We start from the raw sequence: 13,742 nt of genomic DNA, 5'->3' as shown, positions 1-13,742 counted from the left end.
TGATATACTATCAAAGTTTCGAAACATTTGGCCTTAACAGCCAGTTTTTACCAGTGTTGGACAACTTAAAAAAAAAGGTATGCAACAATGTGTTTTGATGTTTTATCGGTAAATCGGCATCAAAATATATCGATATAAAAAGCTATTTTAAATTGAAAAATAGCACTACAATCCAAAGTAGGCTGGGATATTATTTATATATGTAAATATTCAAAGGGAGTCGATTATAGTTTCTTTCTGTTCATTTTAGTCTACGTTGCTTCGGCAGTCAAGTCGTTGTTTAGTTGAAGTTATATATTTTAAGCGTTTAGTTTTCATTTTAGATTCGGTACAACTTTGAAACAATACAAAATAGTTTATGCAAGAAAATTTATACAATCTTTTATTATTTTTGAAATTCCTGTAAGCAGCAAAAATTTTCATTGAAGAACGAATAAGGATCACGGTGAGTTAATAAAATCCTCCTAACGATATTTGGGTTATGCTAAAATATTTAATACAAATTGAAGCCATTCCTTTCTCTGGCTCATTTGATTAAGTATTTTATTAAAATTAAAGAGCGAAAAAAGGAAAAACACAATTGTAGGAATCATCCCCAAACGCGCAATACCGATCAGGTGACTCCCTCGTGTCCCTCTGTGCTCGGCTGTCTCTCTGTCTGTCTGAAATCCTAAAACCGCTGTAACTAAACATTTGCATTAGAAGTGGCTCTGGCATTTGGTGGCCCGAACAGCCGCAAAAACCGCTAAAATCACAAAAATGGGGAGGGATGGGTTTGAAAATAAATTCGGTTGGCAATCGACGCCACAAATCGCGTTTTAAGCCCTGCGTGCGATTAGTTTAATTGCCTCAAGGGGGAGTGCGTCGGCATTGGAATTGGCATCGGTGTGAGCTGTCATGGTATCCTGGCTGCAACAGGACAATGCAAAATTTGCATGGTCGGGTCGAGTCGAGTCCAGGGTACGCTTAATGCGAAAATAAGGATTAACCAATGGAAATTTATAAATGGGCAGCTTTCGCTCGTCGGTTCGTTTGTTCCGGTTGCTTCCTGTTTTTGCGTACTGCCTGCGCAATTTGAGTGCATAAATTGGCTCTGGACAAGGGGCAATCTATTTTGGATTAAATCAAATCGAAATAAACGATTTTTAATGGCCACGGCAAGGAGGACACTGGACTGGCCGTGTCCTGGCGGCCATGTTCTGGCCGCAGTGGCAAAAACGAGGTCATTAATTATTTCTTCAAAAGCAAAAGATAAGCCCCGCATTCTCGCAACCTCGCATCCTTTTTGGCGTTTTGTGTCATTAGCTTGGCCGCCCAGAAAAGGATGCAGGCCAATGGTCAGCCGGCTCCCCTTCGGCATTTCTCCCCGGCCAGCCGGTTAGCCCGAATGCGTGTCCTGGACGGCCGAGGGCCAACTGTTGTGCGGTGCCGCATGTGGCACCAAAAGATTAATTAATCTTTAAGGACTCATTGTGCTCTCTACGTCCGATGCCCGACGCCCGACTCCCAACACCCAACGCCCTTCACCGTCCACCTCCTCTATTGCTCTTTGTCCTTTCTCATTAGGACATTTCTGGACATTTGCATGTGCAAGCGATGTTAAATGAATTTATGGCCCAGCAACCACCACAAACAAGATGAGATTTTCGTTGAGAGCCGTATTCATGGGGAGTAGGGAAGGGGTCCGTAAACGATGGAAAGACAGACCAACTGGGGAATTGTTGAGTATGCCAAAAAAGAGTCACTTTTTAAAGTTAAAAAGAAACAAAATATGGATTCCAAGCATTACAACTCACTAATTGCGTGCTTATCGAGTCTAATTATCGATTGCCCTATGTACAACAACAAAATGAATCGATTTGAAGAGCTTCTGCTTCTTTGGCCGTCGGGGTTACCAGTTTGTCGCTATGATTGAATATACTTATTTCAATTTACTCGAAAATGTTTTCGTCGGCAAGCCAATCCATGTTCACATTGTGATGCTGCCTGCAAAGCTTAAGCATTTGTCATGCCTCCCATCTCTTCTCTCCTTGCCCTAATCTTGTGCTGACCAATCTCTTGGTTTGCCCACAGGCATTTATTTTGATTATCCATTGACATTCATTTCTATTTGTTGGTTTCTTATCATAAGCCTCGTCATCATCATCATCACCATCAACAGCATCATCAGCATCAACAACAGCTTCAACATCATCATTTCATGACCAGCAAATATCCTAGTGATTTTCCCAAATATTTCTCCGTGGCATCTCTTTCTGTTTCTAGTCTCCCCCTCTCTCAGTCCTCTCGCTCCTCTTTAGCTCTGCGTATCATCCCCGTACCTCAGCTATATCTCGAAAATTGTTTGTTAAAGTTTATGTCGCTTGTTTCTCGGGTAGACGTGATTATTTGGCCAGGTTAATGTCACACCCCTCCTCCCTTACCCTTACCTTACCCTGATACGTATGTATGTCTATTAAGTAGAGCGCAAAAGTTATCCTTTGATGCGCTTGGTCGGAGTTTCATTTATTTGGAAAATTTATTAGCTTGCCACATGTGAATTATTGTTGTTGTGTTGTCTCCTCTCCTCTGGGCAAATGTTTTTCGCAACTCTTTGACTTTGATTGGCAACTGGGAATATTGTACGAATGAACTTAAAACAAAATATTTCCAGCATACTTTTGGGGGCAGTTTGTGGAAAGAGGCGTGACAATTCAAGAAAAACAAAAATAAATTCGTATAGCTTGCCTTTTCTTGTTTCAGTTGTTTGCTTCGAATTTGTTTTCTAGTTGATAATTACTGGTTTCATTTTATTTAATTGAAATTACATTTATTCCCATCCGAAATAGTCCGCCTGCAGTTAAGGCGATTTAACTTTAGAATTATAGTAGAAACATTTTGTACTTGGTTTTTCTGCTTTTCTTTTGCTTACTAGAGAGTTTTCATGGACATGTGGGTGCTGAAGGATTTTTAAGTGCAGTGAGTCTGTCCGTGTGTGCGTGTGTGTAAACGTGCACAGCATTGTGAAGGACTTTCTCTGATATCCATCTCGAATGTACGCCCCGTCCTCTTTGGGATACGTTGGTAAATTTCATATTTTTTGGTGCCAAGACAAAAAAAAAACTTTATCTTTTGCTGCTGCTGTGAAAACATTTTTGCAATTATTTCAAATATTTTTCAACACGGCTTTGAAATTGGAACGTGCCGACGACGCGTCGGGATAAAAAAAAAACCAAACCAAATGCGACATGAAGGAAAAGAAAAGGAGGAAACCCTTTTGTTTTTCATCCTAAGCCAAAATATTTTTCCACATTTTATTTTGCGCATATTTTGCTTTCCTTTCGTTTCGTTTTATTTCTCCTTTTCCCCTCCTGCTGCCTTTGTGTCTCAGCCTTGGCGCGAAATTAGCGTGAAGAAGTGAAGGCAGCAAAAAAACAAAAAGGGCAGCCAAAGATAAACTTTAAATAAAACATGGTACAGTAAAGAGAAGGGTTCAGCAGTGGAGGCGGAGGACAAGGGCAAACGTCGAACGATGGCGCAGACCGCAATTCAAATAAAATCCTTTAGGGCTTTTGACTTTTAACTCATCCGTTTAACGAGCGCTCATGTTCGTGTGAGCACGGAAAACTCTGGCTCTGGTTGGGAATAGATGTGAGTGTGTCTGTGTGTGTTTGGGGAGGGGGGCAAGATTGCCTGGTACAGGACAGACAGCACCCTTGACACCTTACATACACACATATTCACACCCACACACATTTGCTGGAGAGAAAGTCAGCCCTGCACGTCGTCTACTGTGCAATTGCAAAACAAAACGCGAAATAAGCAAAGTATGAATATCAGAATACGTGTGTATGTGTGGTAGAGTCCAACTGGGGCTTGTTCACAGCGAATGGCCAATACCCTGCCGAAAAGATAGAGCCATGTTAAGTAAGTTCTGAAGTTTCCACGACCAAAATAGTGTCGAGGTGTTTGCAAAACTTGTAAGGGTGGCCAAAGCCCGATGAAGTTGAGTAGAGTAGTTTGAGAGAGGTCCATCTCTATTCGATAATCATGGTGAAATGGAAAGAATGGTGGAGGAGAACTGTCAATCGATTTGAATTTGAATGTGTTAGCATGTCCCACTTTTAGATGGCTGAACCTCTTTATTTGTGTAAGAGAATGTAAACATTCGGTCTGTAAAAAGACGCAAACAGCGAATTGAATGTTTTACAATTTTTATGAGCCTTCGCCCCAGCCTCCTGGCCCCACACTCCCCACACTTCTTTTCCCTGGTTCTCAATCTCTGCATTGAGTTGTGATTGCTTTTGTCACTGTGCGACAGCGCACACTGGGATCAATGCACGAGAATTTTAGTTTGTTTATCTGAGCGACTTATTCCAATAAGCATGCTCATGAATTCTACCAATTTCACCTTGCTGAGGCGGGTTGAGATTTGACGTTTAAGAGAATATCAAAGAATTTAGAATATCTATATTTGATAAAAGTTTTCCTGCAACTGAAATTGGTGGAATAAACAAAGTGAGGCCCCAGTGTGCACAACACCCATCCACACACACAGAATAGCACAAAATCCAAATCGATTGATGGCAATTGGCAATCCCATTTGGCCATTTTTCGAACAATTGCTGCTCTCTTCATACCATACATGGCGCATAATAAACCACCGAGGCGAGGAGAAAGGATTCACAATTCTGGATTTGGCATCAACACTTAAATATGCCATGAATATATTGCATACAGTGGGCGATAGACAGGCAGTGGCAGTAGTGGTAGTGGTAGGCGTTGAAGGATCTTCTCCCGCAGTGATTGCGACATTTATTAACCCCCTCGAATCAAGAAGAAGGCGCTTGCCACGCTTCGTTAAATAAATTGAGCGTTTTACGCAATTTATGCGGCTGATTTGACATTAATGTGTCTTGATACACACCCCACCCCGCCCCCTTACCATACATCCTTATTACATACTACATAGATCCGCATAAATAACTTTCGCCAGTTTGTGTGTTTGCTTACATCAACATTTGAGCATCTTCATTTTTCCTACTTTTTGTGTGGGTTACTCAGTTACTTTTGTTTTTTATTTATGACAACATCTGTCGAGGTAACAGTGTGTGCGTGGTGTGTGTGTGGTGTGGTGTGGTGTGGTGTGTTGGGGCGTTAACGTACATGCCACACACACATCATTAATCATTTTAACAGCCTCGCCAAAAACTCGGCAGTTTCTACGTGAGTGAAGTCTTTCCTGAAGTTACTCCACAATTCACGTACATAAAACGCCTTTCTTCACTTCACTCTTTATGCACCCAGCCGCAGAATGAGAAAACGAAAAAAACTTTGCCCATTAAAATGGTTACCAAAAAAAAAAAAAAGAAGAAATGTAAGCCAAAACTTCTTTCTACATCTTACACCTGAATACAGCAGATGAAGACAATTGTAGGTGATAAAGAAGAAGGAGGAGGGTTTGCAATTCAAGTCTTCAATACGAACATCTCGTCGGGGTCACCAAAAACAATATATGTAAGTGTTCAACACTTTAAATGCATGGTTTCAAGGCAAAAATTGAGATTGACAGTTAACTACATAAGTGTGCGTTGGATTCTTTACGAGAAACTTTTCTATTTTTTGTTGAAAAATCGGCAAGATTTTTAGTTTCGTTTTAAATTCCCTTGTGTGAAAATCGTATCAATATTTATTTGCAGTTAGAAATGAATGATCCTGCAATTGGCTCCTCCTCACCGCACTGGGCTTGTTTAATCTCAGCTGGACGTATACCAAGTACATGTGAGTTTGAACCCGACCAGCATCCTGACTAGCATCCGCAATCCTTTATGTCGTTGTTTCTCTCTCAGCTTGTGAGTCGGCCGAAGAAGGTAGTAACATGGAAACTGGCTTGGAGTTGCCCACAGAAAGCTCTTTGAATAGTTCAGGCTCGAATGGAAATGGCAGTGGACAACAGATGTCCCCATATGCTGCGGTGTTCCATCCCACGAGTTCACATGCTGGACAATTATTGGCAGAAGAGCAGGCAGCTCAATCGAACTCCACAGAGGCACAGACAAACTCAGAAGTACCGAATAATAGAGGGCACGGATCCAAATCCGCAGCATGGTATGGCCTTTCGAACGCGCAGCGGCAACTGAATGCTGCCTTTGCATGTGAAGAACGAGATGATGAATCAATGGAGGAAAACTGTAATACATTTGGATTATGCATGAAGACGCCGGGCACAGGGGGCGAAGGCCGTGGTAAGAGTTTGCCTCCGAAATTCTGATAAATATGTGATCCTCTAACACATACATTCCAACAGGTTACAACACCGGGCCATCACAGTATCAGGCGAGCCCACCAAACTGGCGAGACTATGACAACTGGACACAAGGATCTGTATCGGCACCAGAAAACGGAGCATCAAGAATAGAAGTATCTGTACCACCGCGTACTGGGAATTTGGCCACAGCTGGGGCGGCACCTTCATCAGCCGGCGAATGGTCACCCTATTCATATGCCACCGCCAAGCCAGTATTGTCATCAAAGAGCTTATCGATGCCTCATCTATACACATTGCCGCACGGTCCCAGCCTCTCTGGTCTTAATCATAATCTAAGTCCGAGTTTGAGTTCAAATCCATATACTCGTCCCGATTCCAATTCAAATTCGCGGCCAGATTCGACGGATTTTCCATCGTTCGATGAGTTTGCCAAACAATTGGATGAGTGCGGCGTCCCGCGCAATGAGTTCTTGGCGACATTGAGGAACCTCATGATACGGGCCAACGAAATGATGCTTCCTCTATTGCGAGGGCCATTCGTCCGGATGACGCCAGTCCAAATGGCCACCTATACGACAGCCATACTCCAGACACCGCCACTGCATCCGAGTTTGTTTATGCCGGCTGTAAGTGATGCATGGGATGCATGAAACATTGGCACAATTCTACTGTTTCTCTTCCAATCTCTTGCAGGATGCCCATCATTTCTTGTCCAACAATGGCTTGGACTTGCCGCCTTGCCATCCGCACAGTCTGACACCTCAGGATTTGGCCAAGATAAATGTAAGTTTGGGCCAGTTTGGGCTATCCTTCTGATTACTTATTATTCTCGCACTGTGATGCAGCCGCGTCCCAAGCTTGTGAGCGCAGCAACCCAAACAGAATTTTATCCTCCCAAAGGACCATGGATGGCACCTGGAGATTCCGCTAGAGCTGCAGGCCAATGCCCGCCACCGCAATTCGGCTTTTGGGGTAGGCCAATAGGCAAGTTCAAAATTTGTCGAAAATTTTGAAATTTCAAAGAAAAACCTTTTTCCTTTCTCGCAGTTCCTATGCATCCGCATGGACACCCGCATGGACATCCGCATGGACATCCGCATGGACACCCGCATGGACACCCGCATGGACACCCGCATGGACATCCACAACAGTTTAGGAATCCGCATCCTCAAGGGTATTCTCATCCACATGGACATCCCCATCATGGGCCACATCAAATGCCATACCAGCTGCCACAACAGATGCCGCCACATCACATGCAACATCAACCGATGCCGCATTCGCGTCATATGCCACGTCCAATGACTGGTCGTTTACCTGGAAGCCAAGTAGTTGCGGGGGGAGGAGCACACTATGGCTTTCGAGTTGGCCACTATAGTCCGATGCCATATCGATATAGCCAATTCGCACGCGGACGACAATCGAAGTATAGCCAAGCCTCCGAGAACTTCAGCAGCAGCGGCAGCAACAGCAACCATCCCTATGGAATTCACAATGAAGCTGCACCAGGTGCAAATGGAGGTGAGTTTCTTGGTGGCTTTCGTAACCCTGTCTATGATTTAACAGCAACTGCATCTGCGATGGCAGAAGGTGCGACATCTCATGCTACCAATAGCGAGGACACTGATATGAGTGTCGGTTTCACAGCGGATCAGTCCCGTGGTGGTGATGGTGGTGCTTCTGTTAATAGTGGTGGCGCTCACAGCTCATCGAGCAATATCAGCAGTTCCAGTTCGGCCAGTTGCTTCCCCAATCACAATATGTCCATGCCACGCCATCATCGTCGTCGTCGCAGCACCACAACCGAGTGCAGCAGTGAGGATATGGACGACACTCACGAGGCGGAAGCGAACGAAGAGCAGGAGCCGGATAGACGCTATAGACCTCGCCACGTCCCTTTCGAGGCCGGTAATCCGGAGATGTTTGATCATGTGGTGGCCTATATAGTGCCAAATGCGAATCCTTACTTCCAGATGCAACATTATCCATTGGATCCCGGTAAGTGCTTGGAGCAAGCTAACAGAAATTCCCAACGATCCCATCTTGTCCATCTAGGCTATGTCCAGATGCAGCAGCAGCAGAAGCAGAACCTAATGAGTATGGAGGCTCCACATCCATCATTCGAACGCATGGTGAATCCTTCCATCCCATTGCCGGGTGGTCAGATGATGCCAGAATTTGGTCAATCACAGGAACTAGCTGCCTTGTCTTCATATCCAAAACTGGCCCATCCCTCGTCGCCTCATCATCGACAGGCCCCAACGAATGCAGAAGCCGTCAATATATTCACGCGTCCCACCGGCCCCATGATGCCAATTTTGCACGATCGGGCACCATTGCCGCCCATTGTCTTCAATGTGAACTCTAACTTGGCATCGCCAGCCATGAAGGGATCTCAGGCAGCGTCGGCTCCGCCTCAACATCGCATGATGAATGACGTGGGGGGCATGCCCCAAATGATGTCTATGTCCAATCCAAAAATAGTGCCCCAGGGACCACAAACTGGCTGCACGCTAAGAGTCAATGCCAATGGAAATGACAGGGGCTATTCGAATATATATATTCCTAAAAGCCATCCCTTGCTTAACGGTAGGGCACCGCCAACTGCATCAGAGGATCCTATTCAAGCTGAAGTCCTCGAGGAATCGGGTAGTTCTGCCTCGGTAAACCCTCCACCGACGTACGCCTCATTGCTCCGCTAGATGGCAAGCTGCTTGCGATTGCAGAGTTTCGAACGACAATGGAACCACTCGGAAAAAGCAAGTACCAACAAAATTCTGATGCAAAATACGGACTGTATCCATTCTAGAGACAAAATTCAACTGATTTGACAATTGGAACCAATGATTCGTCCAAATTGTATTCTAAAAGCAAACACACCTTCATCAATTCTTAACGTGGACAAAAATACCGGACACACTATCTAGGACCTAAGATCTTGGACTCGAACGTATCGGAAATGTACTAAATTACTTCAATCACCTGCACACTGATTTGAAATGGCATCTTCTACTCTGAATTAAACATGGCTTCCGTGAAGCTATCACAAAAACAATTGTTAGTTTCTTGTTGTTTCGGCTTTTGATTAGCTATTTCGTTATTTTTAGCGTGAGGCGAAGAAACGCCTTTAAAAGTATGCTACGTTTTCTCGCAGTTGTGCCTTGGAATTCTCAAGTGGCACAAGCATTCGGTGGATGGGGAGAGAGGAGGAGGACAGAGGTGAACCCTTTGAACTCTGGCAATGCGAAAAAGTTAAAAGCCTTCAAGCTGAACTAATCGGGCTAATCTTTTACGCTGCTTGCATTTTAAAGGACCCTTTTTGGCTCGGGGTGGACGAGGTGAAGATGGGGGACGGGGTACATTTCTCATGCATGCTTACGCTTGCTTGCTCCCATGTGTGCCAGTTGCATTTTCTACAAATGTAATTAAAATGCAACCAAAAGTAAAATGCAAATATGCAAAAAAAAAAAACGGGTGGAAAAAAATAAAACAAACAAAAAACTGTATTTACAAGGCAGACAAATTTAAAATGCACATGCATAAAATTTACGAATTATGCAAACTTTCACCTCGTTGTAGATGTGTTAAAAGTTACGAGAGTCAGCAAAGTCGTCTACTAGATTCAAATGTTCCAGTTAAAGCCAAAAAGTTTCAAAAACGATTAGAAACTGAATCAAATTCTGTGGACAAATAGAAAAAACCGCGGAAACAAAAAATCTCCCTCACATCCTTTTCAAATCGCTTCCACAGGTTTGATGAAATAGTCATACCCCATAAACGGGGAGAGCCTCAAGAGCTAGGAAATACTGGTCACTGGAGTTGCTGTTTGTTTTGTAGTCCTTTTGTTCCTGGTTTATTTATTTTTCATTTGTAGTTTGACCAGAAATTTAACGCCTCGCTACATCCGGATTGTGCTAACCGCACTTGGCTACATTTTTAATCTACAATTAACCACAACTGCGGCGAGTTACGCATTATTGGTCGTGGGGCGTCCTGCCGGGGTCCTGGAGGTCCTGCCGGGGCGGGACTGGGCAACTCTGTCAGGCCAATATCAATATTGATTCTATTAATTATAAAAACATTAAGTGCCAGTGCCGAACAAATGTAATTAAACGCATTAAACAATTGCAATGGCAAATGGCAATGAAAAATGCAATCCCAACTCCCCCTGCTCGTTTCCGCAACAGTCGTCGTTGTCCCGCGTATCCTTTGCTGATGCCGGGACGATAAGCACGTTTTCAATTCGCGCACAGCAGGTGGCCATTCGATGGTCGCCTGGGCCAAGCTGGCCCGGTTGGATGGAGGATTTAATGACGAAATTATTGTTTCAATTGCTTTCAACTGTTGTCAATGCAAATTTTATGCAAAATACGTTTACGTTCACCATTTTTTCCACTCTTTCTCTCACGCGGTCACCCACGCCTTTGACCCTCCGACACTCTCTCCTTCTCTCTCACACTTGATTTCTCTGTGGGGAGAAGCCCCAAATGCAGGCGAAATGCCATTATGGCCAATAAGTCAATAATAATTATTGTCGTCCGTCCAACATCACTTGACCACGCCAAACCCCGGACCCCACCTCTACCCCTTCCATGATTTCGGTCAGTTTTCAAATAGGCGTTAATTACTTTTATCGGGCGCTTCCCTCCAGAAGCATAGACAAAATATTTGCTTTGTTTTCGCTTTATAAATTATATAAATTTATGTCCTGTTGCATTTGTTCTTGTTGCAATGAAATATATTTTAAATTGTTATCAACATTCCTTGCCGTTCCCACGATTCGAACACCCAAAAACAATATAATAAATTTGTAAAACTATTTAGTACACTAGCGAGAATTTGAAAATGTTACACAGGAAATCAGTTGTTTTATTAAATCTGATCGAAATTGGTGTATAAAGAATCTAATCGGCCCTCCATTTGAAGACATTTCAAGTTGACCAAGTCCTAGGCTATTAAACTATACCAATCGTTGATAGCTAACTTCAGCACAGCATTTATTTAGAAATCTTTACTTCAATCTTGGTAAATTGATTAATAAACTTTTCTTGTTCTTTTTTAAATCAAATCTTTATTTATATTGAAAATCTTAAGCTGATTTCAAACTGAAACCTTTCGGCAGTTTTATTCTAAGTTGTTTTTTGCTCATTACATTTTGTAATTTGTTATTTTTTGAATTGAGAAACATTTTTGCCATTCCTACTCGAAACTCTTTTTACCAAACCGCAGTTGGGGGAAGGTTTTAAATTGATAGTCATATGTTTTTATTTAAAATCTCTAGATAAAAATATTCATTTTCGAGAAGAAAAGAAAGACTTGGCTAATAATATTTCATATGACGGTTTGTCGATCTCAAATACAATTTAAAGCGACAAGAAGGATAGCACAAAGTATCAAGTAAAACTATCCAAGTTCGAAGAATTTAGATAACATTTGGGTAAGCATTTGATGTACTGTCAACTAAATTGGATTTAATTCAAGTCCACAGTGATCCAATGAGTGTGCCGACTCAAATATGAAAACTGATTTGTGTGTGAGATAAAGATAAATTTCTTCTTTCGACCAACCTTTAAAAATGGGCTCTAAAAACCGCAAAACCTCCATCCTGCGAACGGCCCTGATATTTACCCATCTTGTGTGGGGCTCAGCTACAAGGGTCGTCGCGTGTATGTAAATGTATGTCCGAGTATATAATATAATTAATACTATGAATTACTTGGGAGTGGAAAAGCAATTTGCAGTTGATACGTGGCAAATATCATGATATTTTAAGTAAATCATAAAAGGAAAGTCTAAAGAAAAGGAAACTAAACATAATTTTAGCACTTGGTTAAGTAGACGCGAATCACTCTGCTTCTCAGCAATTTTGAAAATATTCAGTTCTATATAGATACTGATTCCACAAAACCTAAATCTGCATAAACTCAGTCAGAGGAAAGAGGGAGAGAGATGTGTTAGCTTAAAATGGGCAATGTGGCTCCAGCTGAAGCTCCAACTCAAACTCCGTTTTCATGTCCTACACTGACTTCGGTTGCTGCTGTCGAACGAAGGATGTGGAGGATATTCCAACACGTTGCTGCTTGGTCAGCCACATGCACTTAATTGCTTTATGAGGCGGCCAGTCGCTTGTTATAGACTTCAATTTGATTTTGCCGGAGCGAAATGAATGACGCGGTCGGTAGCGGTCATCGTGAAGGGATAGGGGATACTTTGTAGGTCCATCACCACAGGGGTGGATAAAAGAATCACAGTATCTCTTGTCCCTTGTCCAATCCGCATTGACTCCGCTCCTGTGCCAGGGCCAAATGAGACATTGGGGATCAATTTATTTTTTGGCACATTTGCCGCTAGCCAGAGACGTCGCAAGCCGTTGGACCTTAAATCATATTTTAAATGCGGAAACTTTTTTAATCCATTTGATGGCGTTCCCCGTCATCATCATCATCATCATCATCATCATCATCATCATCATCATCATCATCGCGATAATGATGTGATATGTGGAAGAACAACAGATCCCAAAAAACACGTTGCAAGTGCACAAGTTTTTAATGCTAGTTTTGGCGACTTGCAGTAAATTCAGAGACAAATTCTGCCGCTCGAATAGGTAAATCACCTGTAAAAAGAATGAATGAAAACAGAAATTAAATAAACAGTCGAGTTGTATTTAGTTTTAGGACTACTGGAACATGGCTTAAGATCCAATATATACAAGCGATTCAATGGAATACCATCGAGTGAATGGGTTACTATAGAGACGTTATTGGGTTACCTGCCTCGATAGGGTAGTTCTTTGACTTTTCCCTTTTTCCTCCTTCAGATTTGCGATAAACTTTTCTCTCGGTTTTCCTTTTTTTCTCATTTGTTGTTGTTTTTTGTACTGTGAAAGTTTTGTAATGGCTTTTTGTTTGCGACGCAAAGGCACAAATCATTGCCACGCTTTCTATGCACATTTCATACACACACACACACACACACACACACACACACACACACACATCTCGAACACCTCACACACTTTTTTTGAGTTCCCCAGAAGGTTGCCATAGCGAAATGTCTTGTGATGCAATACATTTCTTTTCAATTTCATTCAGCTTACGGGGGTGGGTAAAATGGTTAAGGGTTTGGACACTTAACATAATTTGACCAGCAGACGCCCGGCGACCAGTGGGCAGTGGCCAGTGGGTAGTCAGGACAACATACTACAAAACTAGATTCTTACAATATTAAATAGTATTTGATTCTTATCACTTTTTATTTGTCGCAAATCAAATGTGTCTTTTTTATTTTTAGCATTTTTCATTCCATTTGAAGCATTGCCATGGTTAGATGATTTTCCATGAGTTTCATAGGTAGATAGGTAGATATAGCCTGGAGGCATAGAGAAGCAGACAGGAAGAGAGAGTAGGTTAAAGCTTGTCTTATCCTTATGCTTATGGAAATTTTCTTTCCATATTTAAAAGCTACATGAAATTTCCATTTTTGGCACTTAAGC

At 42.5% G+C, this 13,742-nt stretch overlaps 1 protein-coding gene across 3 annotated transcripts; it reads left to right on the top strand.

The window, feature by feature from the left end:
- The first annotated feature begins 238 nt into the window (after positions 1–238).
- Positions 239–9,302, top strand: LOC6653006 (homeobox protein B-H1). 3 transcript variants are annotated; one of them, XM_002075236.4, is made up of 9 exons: positions 239–445; positions 5,679–5,760; positions 5,829–6,224; positions 6,287–6,873; positions 6,941–7,030; positions 7,093–7,219; positions 7,295–7,768; positions 7,835–8,245; positions 8,303–9,302. In XM_002075236.4, the coding sequence occupies exons 2-9, from the start codon at positions 5,685–5,687 to the stop codon at positions 8,947–8,949; spliced, it is 2,808 nt and encodes a 935-aa protein (XP_002075272.3). In that variant the 5' UTR covers positions 239–445; positions 5,679–5,684; the 3' UTR covers positions 8,950–9,302. The 3 variants fall into 3 exon arrangements, with proteins under 3 accessions (XP_002075272.3, XP_046867514.1, XP_023037124.1); XM_047011558.1 differs by having other exon boundaries at positions 7,271–7,768; XM_023181356.2 differs by having other exon boundaries at positions 7,093–7,231.
- Positions 9,303–13,742: the final 4,440 nt, after the last annotated feature.

Source organism: Drosophila willistoni (assembly GCF_018902025.1).
Source record: "Drosophila willistoni isolate 14030-0811.24 chromosome XL unlocalized genomic scaffold, UCI_dwil_1.1 Seg142, whole genome shotgun sequence".
In the NCBI taxonomy this organism is placed as follows: domain Eukaryota; kingdom Metazoa; phylum Arthropoda; class Insecta; order Diptera; family Drosophilidae; genus Drosophila; species Drosophila willistoni.
The sequence above is the reverse complement of the archived record's forward strand: the minus strand, read 5'-3'. Positions and strand labels throughout refer to the sequence as shown.

Excerpts from the sequence above, each read along its gene's own strand:
- LOC6653006 (XM_047011558.1), top strand. The coding sequence starts at position 5,685 with ATGAATGATCCTGCAATTGGCTCCTCCTCACCGCACTGGGCTTGTTTA. Across the intron at positions 7,220-7,270 it reads ACCGCAATTCGGCTTTTGGG|AAAAACCTTTTTCCTTTCTC; the intron begins GTAGGCCAATAG and ends GAAATTTCAAAG. Across the intron at positions 7,769-7,834 it reads TGCACCAGGTGCAAATGGAG|AAGGTGCGACATCTCATGCT; the intron begins GTGAGTTTCTTG and ends CTGCGATGGCAG.